The sequence below is a fragment of the Aythya fuligula genome, chromosome 12 (assembly GCF_009819795.1).
Source record: "Aythya fuligula isolate bAytFul2 chromosome 12, bAytFul2.pri, whole genome shotgun sequence".
Lineage (NCBI taxonomy): Eukaryota > Metazoa > Chordata > Aves > Anseriformes > Anatidae > Aythya > Aythya fuligula.
This window is the reverse complement of record NC_045570.1, coordinates 7,943,745-7,953,971: the sequence shown is the minus strand read 5'-3', so window position 1 is coordinate 7,953,971 and position 10,227 is coordinate 7,943,745. Positions and strand designations below refer to the sequence as shown.

The 10,227-nt window shown below is 59.1% G+C and overlaps 2 protein-coding genes across 2 annotated transcripts in view; one reads left to right on the top strand and one right to left on the bottom strand.

The window, feature by feature from the left end:
• Positions 1-1,205: 1,205 nt before the first annotated feature.
• On the top strand, positions 1,206-4,732 carry SLC38A8 (solute carrier family 38 member 8). Its single transcript, XM_032195759.1, has 10 exons — positions 1,206-1,382; positions 1,891-2,089; positions 2,234-2,378; positions 2,518-2,622; positions 2,827-2,884; positions 3,011-3,125; positions 3,245-3,392; positions 3,478-3,677; positions 3,790-3,841; positions 4,636-4,732. Exons 1-10 carry the CDS (start codon positions 1,206-1,208, stop codon positions 4,730-4,732), a joined length of 1,296 nt encoding a protein of 431 aa, XP_032051650.1.
• A 556-nt stretch (positions 4,733-5,288) lies between these two features.
• NECAB2 (N-terminal EF-hand calcium binding protein 2) overlaps positions 5,289-10,227 on the bottom strand; it is a 57,751-nt gene continuing 52,812 nt past the window's right edge. The window contains exons 6-13 of the mRNA XM_032195655.1: positions 8,137-8,273; positions 7,001-7,119; positions 6,800-6,879; positions 6,278-6,334; positions 6,054-6,166; positions 5,794-5,871; positions 5,563-5,654; positions 5,289-5,457 (exon numbers count right to left, since the gene is read on the bottom strand). Of these exons, the coding sequence (XP_032051546.1) occupies positions 5,429-5,457; positions 5,563-5,654; positions 5,794-5,871; positions 6,054-6,166; positions 6,278-6,334; positions 6,800-6,879; positions 7,001-7,119; positions 8,137-8,273 (705 nt within the window). The 3' untranslated portion in view covers positions 5,289-5,428. The remainder of the gene's footprint in view (positions 5,458-5,562; positions 5,655-5,793; positions 5,872-6,053; positions 6,167-6,277; positions 6,335-6,799; positions 6,880-7,000; positions 7,120-8,136; positions 8,274-10,227) is intronic.

Sequence of the window (10,227 nt, the reverse complement as noted above, 5' to 3'; positions counted from 1 at the left end):
ACTACCATGATGTTTTGTAATTTTTGGTCATGATTTCACCATTGTTGGTGAAGCAGATTTTCAATAAATATGTTATCTATATGAAGCTGAGACAACGTGCTACGTGGCTTTTCTTTCTGCTGCCAGTCAGAGGGAACAGGCTGGTGAGTAGAGAAAATTTTCTTGTGTCCACTTCTCCCCCCATATCTTTATCCTTAAAACAAATGTTCACTTACCAGGGAAATGGGGACTTTGACAATCCACAGTAAGGGCTGTCTATTTGTACCTTTGACTGTCTTCAAAGGTAACTGCAGAAAATATATCAACAGCCCTCCTTCTATCAAAAAAGGGGGAGGGGATGAGCTATAGGGCTCAGCAGTGGGTAAAGCAGCCAGCCCACAGGGACTTGCAGCTTGGGGGCTGAACAACCCAGTAAATGGGAGAAAGGCAGAAAAGTGCCAGTGAGGAAGACCCAAAGCCCCCAGGGAAGCACCCTAACAGGGCCTTTGGTTTGTAGCTGTCTTCTTGGAGGGAGCCTAGAAAGCTTTGGTGCCTCTGCTCTGGCCGGTGCTAATGAGGAGTCTCACTCCTCTCGTCACAGCGCTAATGAGAGATTACAGCCCCAGTGCTGCCTTGAAACCAGAGTCAACTTGTATCAAAGCGCCATTCCGAATTAAGAGCCTTTCCCAGTGGCTGGTATTTTACAGCCCAGTGGCCAATTTCTAAATCATAGAGGCCAATTATTCCCGGAGCCTTTGGTGTGCAGCTAATGAAGGCCTGGGAGGGCCCTTTTAAATGGTTATAAGCCCCGCAGGCAGCAGAGATGTAATGGAGGTGGCAGGCACAATTAGCCATCCCTAATTCCTCCGAGCAGCTGATTAAAGTCTCTTTATCCGCCTTACTGAGATCAGAAGGGCACATATTTGGGAAATCAAAAATGCATTAGGGGCTGTCAGCTGGGGCTGGGGGCCCCATGCATTGAGCCCACGGATGCTGACATGCGCCGGTCCCAGGGGATCATTTTTGTGGAGCCTCAGCGTGTTCCCCCCTCCCCATAGGGGATGGGCCCCTTGCCCCCAGGTCCCCAGCTTTGGGGCGATGCCCATTCAGCCCTTGGGTGGGCTCGGGGGGCTCCCACGGTGCCTCCCATGGGGGTGGGGACCACCAGAGGGGGACGCGCTCCCTGACCACAGCCCCAGCCCAGTCTCCTGCCGGGCCACTGGGAGATGGAGGGGGGTGAGGGGCAGCCGCTGCTGGGACCACCAAGCGCGGGCAGTGCTGGGCTCTCCTCCGCCGGTGCTGTCTTCATCATGCTCAAGTCGGCGCTGGGTGCCGGGCTGCTCAGCTTCCCCTGGGCGTTCAGCAAGGCCGGGGGGGCCGTGCCTGCCATCCTGGTAGAGCTGGTAAGGGGGAATGGGGTGCCCAAACGGGCAGGGATGGGGATGGGGAGGTTGAAAAAGTGGCAGAGCCCCCCCCAGAGCCTCCCTTGGCTCTGCTCCAGTATTGGCAGCGGTTTCCCAAAAGGGAGGTGAGGCTGTAGTTGAATTGGGACGGGAGGTGCAGGGGCTTTACCTTTCATGCAGCATTTGGCACTGGGGTTCCAGGACCCTTCCCAATGCAAGACACGCAGAGCCTGTGTCCTGAGCAATGCTAAAACCAGCCAGGACAACGGCTGCAAAAATTGCCTATAACATCCTTTAGACTTTAAGCTTTTAATCTCAACCTAAAGAATAGTTTTGGCTGCTACTCTCCTGCATGCCCCCACAACCCAAATCTAAACCCAAAGGCTCGCATAGAAGTGTTTCTCCCCCTTCCTTTTCCCTGGGGCCGCCACAAAGAGGACCTGGTGGGCTGAGCCGGTGTCCCCAGCGGCGGGGACAGGGTGCACCTTGCCGGCTTCTGTCCCCGCAGGGCTCGCTGGTTTTCCTGGTGAGCGGGCTGGCGGTGCTGGGCTACGCGGCGGCGCTCAGCGCCCAGCCCACCTACCAGGGGGTCGTGCGGGCGGTGTGTGGGCCGGCGGCGGGGAAGCTCTGCGAGCTCTGCTTCCTCCTCAACCTCTTCATGATCGCCGTGGCCCTCCTCAGGGTGGTGGGCGACCAGCTGGAGAAACGTGAGTGTCCCCAGTGTGGGGGGTGAGGGGATGTGTTCCTGTGTTCCCCCCTCCAGGGACGTGAGGCTCCCAGCCTGGTGGGGTGTTATTTTGTTGGGTTTTTTTTGGGGGGGTACCTCTGACTGCCTGCCACCCACCACGCAGTGTGTGACTCCCTGTACCCCACCGGCACGCTGAGCGGGGGCCCCCCCTGGTACGCGGACCAGCGCTTCACCCTCCCGGCTCTCTGCATCCTCATCATCTTCCCACTCTCCGTCCCCAGGGAGATCGGCTTCCAGAAGTACTCCAGGTACCCCCGTGGTCACCCCGGGTCAGCCCCAAGGTCTCTCTCTGGGGGAATCGGGCTTGTCCCTGCCACCAGTGTCCCCTTAGTGACTATGAGACCCCCCCGTCTGCCCTCTCATGGCCCCCACCCCATGTCCTGGCAGCATCCTGGGCACGCTGGCCGCCTGCTACCTCACCCTGGTCATCGTCCTCAAGTACCACCTGCAGGAAGGGAGCCTCAGCTCGCCCCGGCCTCCCCGGCCCTCCAGGTAAGGCCAGCACCATGTACCCTGTGGTGGCACAGGGACGGGTGCAGGGGGTGAGGTGGGGACAGCCCGGGGTGAGGGGTGGCAGCCTCCAGCCCCAAAATCATGTGGCGCGAGGTCCCTGCAGTGGCATCCGTGCTTCACAGGGCCACCAGGGGCCTCATGACCTTTGCTCTTCCTCTCCCCCTTCCCCTTCTAATGTCGCAGGGCCTCCTCCTGGGCCTCCATGTTCAGCGTCATCCCCACCATCTGCTTCGGCTTCCAGGTACGTCCCCAGCGGTCCCGCCTGGAGGCTCTGAGGGGATGGGGCCGGACACGAGGCCCTGGGGCTGTGGTCATGGGCTCTGGGCTGTCGGAGGAGGGCAGGTGGCCAGCGTTGTCCCCCTTGCAGTGCCACGAGGCCTGCGTGGCCATCTACAGCAGCATGCGCAACCAGAGCTTCTCCCACTGGGTCGCCATCTCCGTGCTGTCCATGCTCATCTGCCTCCTCATCTACTCCCTCACGGGTAATGCCGGAGCCTCCTGTCCCCTCCTTGCCCTGTGGGATTTGGCAGGGGGGCTCTTCCCTGTCCCTATGCCCTGTCCCATCCCTGGGGACAGCCCGTTGTCACCTCCCTGCCTGCAGGGCTGTACGGCTACCTCACCTTCGGCGATGCTGTGGCGGCCGACGTCCTCATGTCCTACCCGGGGAACGACCCCGTCGTCATCGTCGCCCGCCTGCTCTTCGGCGTCTCCATCGTCACCATCTACCCCATCGTGGTGCTGCTGGGCAGGTGAGGGGGCACCACGGCAGCATCCTTGTCCTGTCCCCTCCCCAAAATCCCGTGTCCCCAGTCCCTGAGCCGTCCCCGCCAGCAGGTCGGTGGTGCGGGACCTGTGGGCGCACCCCAAGCGCGGGGCGGCCCCACTAGCTGACGGCCCCGAGCGGCGGAGCCGGGTGGCGCTGACCATCTCCTGGATGGCCGCCACGCTCGCCATCGCCTTGTTCGTCCCCGACATCAGCAAGGTCATCGAGCTCATCGGCGGCATCAGCGCCTTCTTCATCTTCATCTTCCCAGGCAGGAGAAGGAGGCGGGGAGGGAGGAAGGGGGTGGGTCGTGGGGTTAATTTTGGACCCATTCCTGCGGGTTTGGTGCCTGTGGTGGTGCTGAGCATCCGCGCTGGTGGCAGGGCTGTGCCTGGTGTGCATGACGGGGAGCCAAAGCATCGGGCCACGCAAAAAGTGAGTGTGTGAGGGCACCGGGTCCCCAGGGGGTGCGTGGGGAGCCCTGTGAGGTGGGAGGGGGATTTGGGGCATGGTGGGGGCCACAAGGAACAGGATGCTGTTGGATGAGGGGTGGATGTGGATGGGGGAGTGAGGAGGGATGCAAACAGGTAGCAGGGATGTGCTCAGGTACCATATCCCAGGGATGTGCCCAGGCTCTGGGGAGGTGCCCAAGTACCAGGACCCTTCCCAGGTGGGGTGGCCGGGAGGGAAGGAAGGAGCGGACCATGGGGCTGTGACCCCAGAGCCTTGGGGTTTGGAGGTGGGGGGACTGGGTGCTGTTGGTTGCTTGGTGTCCATCACTGGGGTGGTGTGTCCCTATTGATTGTTGTGCCTTGCCGGTGTCTGGGACGGTTTGGGGAGGTGCTGGTGACCCCACGATGGAGCAGTGGTGTGGTTTGGGGGTGAGTGCCACATCTGGGGGGCTTGAGGGGACACTGGGGAGGTGAGAATGGGGTGGGGTGATGGGGAATTGGGGACACGGACCCATAGGTAGGAGGGACAGGGGTGGCAGAAGGAGCTGTGGGGCTGTGCCCGAGTGGTGGGGCGGGAGGGATGATGGCAGTAGGGTAGGGGGGACAACGTGCCATGGGGCGGTGGCTGCCAGGCTTTTTACTGGGCACCTTGTGTCATTGCCACAGGGGCTGAAAGGGGTCCCCCAGACCCAGGAGCAGCACGGAGGAACCCACAGAGACCCTCCCATGGAGAGGGCTGTGTCCCACCAGGTCCACCCCAAACTCATGTCCCCGCAGGGCCGCTCTCGTCGCCTGGGGCATCCTCTCGGTGCTGGGGGGCACCTTCGTGTGCGGGCAGAGCGCTGCCCTGGCCGTGATGGGGCTGCTGCACTGAGGGGCCGTCCCCCCACCCCTGTTCTGTCCCCCCCCAAAAAAAAGAACCACTCGGTCCCACCATCCCAACCCTGAACACGGCCACACCACAGCTGTCTCCCATCACGATTTTATTCAGTATCGTGTTCTCCATTGCTCTACTGTTAATAAACACTTGGGTGAGGAAGGGACTTGGTGAGGCCCCCCCCACACACACCCCTCTAATCCCCCTCGGGCAGCCCATGGGGTCAGGCAGGGTGTGCACAGACAGACAGACGGACAGGCACGCATGGACGGACAGACCCCAGGGTTGGGGAAGGGGGGGCATGACACAGCCACCCCCCAAGCCTGCGGGGCACCTGCTGCCACCCCGATAGGTGAAGGAAACCCCTGGGGACCCCCGCAACCCGAGATTACCATCCCTGCCACCCCACAGCCCCACTCCCTCTCCTGTAGACCCCATCAGGGCCCTACAGGGATCCCAACACCCATTTTTTGGGCGGTCAGCCCCCCCTCATACCCACCCCATCCTCATCATGCCCCCACCCCCTTGGAGGAGTGCCCCCAGGGATGGGGTAGCCAGGGGTGGGATGCGGGAGGTTTAGGGGTTTTTTGGGGTGGTCACAGCGGGTTCCTTCAGCGCAGGCAGGTGACACACACCTCCCATCCTCCCGGGGCTGTCAGGAGGAGGGGGAACACGGCCAGGCCCTCGGCGCTGTCACTCTCGGCTCAGGGTGCACCAGGCGGCTGCAGGGGAATGTCACTCGATGTCACCCCCCCGATGGACACCCCAGCCCCGTGACGGGTGCTGGCTGTCCCAAGGGGGCACCCTGAGGGGTGTCCGTGTCATACCTGGCACGGCCACGCTGGAGATGGCCTCCGGCTGGCTCAGGGTGTCCACCTTGACGTGCTGGAAGCCCTTGCAGGTGGCACTCTGCAGGTGCCTGTGTCCAGGGGAGGGTGGGGGGTGACAGCCCCAAATCACCCTCCTGACCCCAGCCCCCTCCCTGCCAGCATTCCCACACCCCCTCAGCCAGATTTCCCACCCAACCCTGAAAGCATCACCTCCCCACCCCGTCCTACCTCTTCCAGTCCTCCTCAGTCTCCCAAAACTCGTAGACGATGAAGGTGACCCCATCGGGCAGCTTGACCGCGGTGACACTGGTGGTGGGTGGGGAGAGGGGTGAGCCCCTGGGGGGGGCTGCACTGGGGGCACCCCATAGAGCACCCCCAGCCCTTGTCCTCTGTGGGGTGGCCCCGGCAGCCCAGCTCCTGGCACCCAAGCCTCCTGGTGACCCCCTTCCCGCAGCCCTGTCCCCAGATATCCCCCACGGGGCACCCACTGGAAGCAGTCCCTCTCCCCGGCCACGCTCTTCAGATACTGCTTCAGGGAGCTGCAGAACTCGCCCAGGTGCTTGTGCGACACCGTCATCTCGTCCCGCACCAGGAGGAGGTACTGGAGAGGGGAGCAGAGGGCATGTGAGACCCAACACACGCGGTGACACCGCTGTCCCCATGCAGGGACACCCCGGGGATGATGGTGAGGCCAGCACAGCCACACGCTCACCGTGCACGCCGTGCTCTCGCTGTCTGACAGCCGCTGGTGCAGGTCGAACCAGAGGGTCTGGAAAAAAAAAAAAGGGAGAAGGGAAAGGGAGGCTGGGGAGCCATGGTCCCCAGAATTTGGAATCAGAAGCTCGGGGCAGCCCCAGCCTGGTGCTGGTGGCATCAGAGACACCAGGAGTGAAAGCTGGCACCCAGGGAGATGCGGCACGATGGAGATCTTGGTGAGGTTTTGGTGCCAGGCTCCATGGTCTTGGTAGCCCCATGTTGGCCCCAAATTGCCCACACCGTGGTTGCTCCCCGGTACCTCACCGCCCCACTCCCCTCCTGCCCTGTGAACACTTGACAAACCATGAGGATTTTGGAAACATCTCCAGCACCTCGATACGTGTCAGTCCCTAGACGGAGTAAGGCTGCCTCTGCAAGAGGCTTTGCCTTCTTTATAGGTTTATTCCTTGCTTAAGTAAGGCTCACAGCATCCCTCACTGCCACCACTGCACTGGGGTAGGTGTGCAGGACCCCTCACCTTGTCCTCCAGCCTGCCGATGAGCGCGGCCAGCCTGCTGATCTGCCCCTCCAGCCCGTCCTCCTTGGGGTCAGAGGGACCTGCGGGGACATCGAAGAAAAAAACACAACAAGGGGCACCTGTGGGAGCCTGGCAGGGAGCTGGGAACGTGCCAGGGTGTCTCCGGGCAGTTGGAGAGGACGGGACAGGTCCCCTGCTTACCGGTCTGGCTGCCCTTCCCGTGGTCCCTGGGCACCACGCGGGCAGGGGGCGCGTAGCTGGGCACGGGGCTGTCGTACCAGGGCTCCACCAGCGCGTGGCCAGCCTGGCCGGGGTAGTGCCTGCAGAGAGCAGAGCGTCTCAGAGCTAAGGGCTGCTTCTCCCCACCCTTTTCTTGCCCTCAGTGGGTGGGAGCCACCCCACATGGTGAAGGTGCTGCAGTGACCCCGGTGGGCAGCGAGCGGCCCCCGTCGGCAGGTGGGAATTGAGAAGGGGCAGGGGGGTCGCTGCCGTTTAATCCCAATTTAATATGGAGTCTGGGGTTTGGATGCTCTGCTCTGATGTTTTTTTACAGCCCTGTATTCTTCTGCTTTTCAGGCCACCACTTTGTATTAATGCTAATGCAAGAAATCATAGCTTTGTAGGGTTATTTTTTTTTTTTTTTTTTTTTTTCTTGCTATTATCACCATGAGAAAACAGCCACAATATTTTTTTCATTATGAGCTGTGCCAACACACCAGCACGTAACAGAGAGGGAAGCCTTTCCTGAGCTCTGCATGAAGCTGGGCTCGTTTCCTCCTTGGCATTCCCGATGAGCTCCTGCTCTCCCCGTTCTCCCCACACACTCGCAGGCTGGTGGGAGCCTTCAAAATTAGGGTGAAGGAGCCAATTATGTGTGTGTGTGGGGGGCACCCGGTGGGATGTCACCCCAGCACTCAGGGCTTTCTGGTTTTAGATATGGTCAGAGGCAGATTCGCTTTGTGAGCATCTGATAATGTCCCGAAATGGTTTCCGTGGCAACCTGTCCTTGTTCCTGCACGCTGGGGACATGGGTGACACTGTGACACTGCCACGGCTGCGCTGCAGTTTGGGCATTGCTGTGGAGACCCCCAGTGCTGTAGCCCTGGCTGCGCTTCAGAAAATAAAAACCTCAAAGCCATCTATCTCGAAGCCATCTCCTCCACCTTCCAAGGGCTCCCCCCAGTGCTGGGATGCAGGGACGGGGACAGGGACAGGGACAGGGACAGGGATGGGGGCACGACATCCACGTAAGCCACACAACAGCATCCTCCTTCCCCTCCACCCCTCGCAGTGGGGTCAGCCCTGAAGCAGACGGTGAGGAGGAAGGCTCTGAGGACCTGGTGGGGTTGGTCTGCTCATCGATGGCATCCACGGCGCTCTCCACCGAGCTGAGCAGCGACTGGGTCTGGTTGGCCGTCTCCTTCAGCAGGAAGCGGGTGACAAACTGGTCCACGTTGCTGCCGCTCTCATAGACCTGCGGGTGGGGACAGCGTGGTGAGAGACAGTGCCAGGCCCTGGGTCCTGTGGTAATTGCTGATAAATTAACCCAGGTGGGGTAACGAGGCTAGCTTTACTCCACCCCTACTCCAAACGGAGTTTGACCTCACCTTGGGCAGCCTCAAAGTAGTTTTCAAAGAGGTTTGTCCCCTTCGGGTTGAATGAGCGGGTTGTGTTGTTGTTGTATTTTTGTGTAGAAGCTCCTGGGGTAGTGCAAACCTCTCTTGAGAGAGGCGATAATTAAAAATAATGCTTTACCAGCAGAACTGATCTGCTTAATGCACCTGGGTTGTCTTTCCCAGGACAGCCTTACTGCTCCCTTGCCCATGGCATGTCCAGCTCCTTCCACCTCCCATGAGTGACCAGCACAACCAGACCAACACTGGCACAACCAGACCCACACCAGTCCAACCAGACCAACACCAGCACAACCAGAGCTACACCAACACAACCAGACTGACACCAGTCCAACCAGAGCAACACCAGTCCAACTCCACCCTAACCAATCCCACACCAGTCCAACTGGGCTTACCCCAGCCCAACTGGTGACACCAGTCCAACACCACCTTGTCCAACACCACCTTGCGCTGGTGTGGGACCAGCAAGGACGTGGTGTGAGCACATTCACTGAGCATTCGGGTGGGGGAAACAGGGCTGCATTCCCAAATATTCCTGAATATCTGGATGATCTCCCGCTGGTTGCACTCTTGATAAGGAGCGGGTATTACACAGATAAATCTCCTCAGCAAAGGCGTATAATTGCATTTGGGATCTGAACCCATTTCTTCAGCGCTCCCCCCTTGCTGCTTGCCTCCCCAGGGCCCCGTGCACCAGAGCCTGCGCAAAACCGAGGCGTAAATACATTAATCAGGTGCTGGAACAGGCTCGGCTGTAATTACAGACAGGTTTTGATTAAGCCCTGGCTCCCACCCCTGCTCTGATTGCTGGTGCCAGGGCATCAGCGGAGCAGCGATGAGCACCGCTGCAGTGTTATCCAGTGTGTTAGATGAGGCTGGGAGGGAATCGATGAAATAAATGGGGTGACATGCTGTTGTTTGCCCCATTCACTGAGGCTCTCCAGGACTCCATCACCTGCCTCCTACCAACGTCTGCACACAATTTCTGATCAGCCCAGGCAGATGAGCCTGCCCCTTTCAGAAAATAAAATGTATTTATGAAGAGGCAGGCCACGCATACACTTTTCTTCTCTACCCTGGGACATCGGGTGAACTTTATTGGTCCAGTGTAGAAGTACGAAAGTATTGCTCCGTTCTTATTGGGACATAAATCGCCTTGCTGCAGTTTTTATAGGTTTTGCTTGTGGCAGTGTTCATCCTGAAAAGACTCTCACTCCTCTCCTACAATTCTGTGAGATGCTGCTGCTCCCCATGACACAGGCACAAGCAAGAAACAAAGGGGCTTTTGTGGGGCTGGCCATGAGAGCTAGCAGGCTCCAGCTCAGGGTCCCAACTTACTTTTATATTATTTTTTATTTTGACCACTTTCAGGCAGCCCATGGATACAGGCAAGCCATCAGGTTAAAACTGAAGAGCTTGAAAAAGGCGATGCTTGATGCTGATGTAAACATCTGATTGCAGAGCTATTAAAAACCCCGTGCACTGAAAGCCACTTCAAGATTACTTTCTCGAACTGTGTTTTTGAAAACCTGATATATAATTATAAAGCTCCAGTTACTGCCTGTAAAAAAGCAGCCTAAATAACTGAACAGCAGCCCTCCTTCAGCTGGTGCAGTATTGCCTACTTCCAGCCAGCCCTGATACAAGGGGTAAAGGGCTCAGAAAGCAGAGCTGGAAGGTCCTGATGAGAGCTCGCACATGGTCATGTGCACAGATCTGCACAAATCCCTTCACCACCATCCTTGTTTCCTCCCCAAAAATCAATCCATCCCCTCCGATAACATCTCAGTGCTC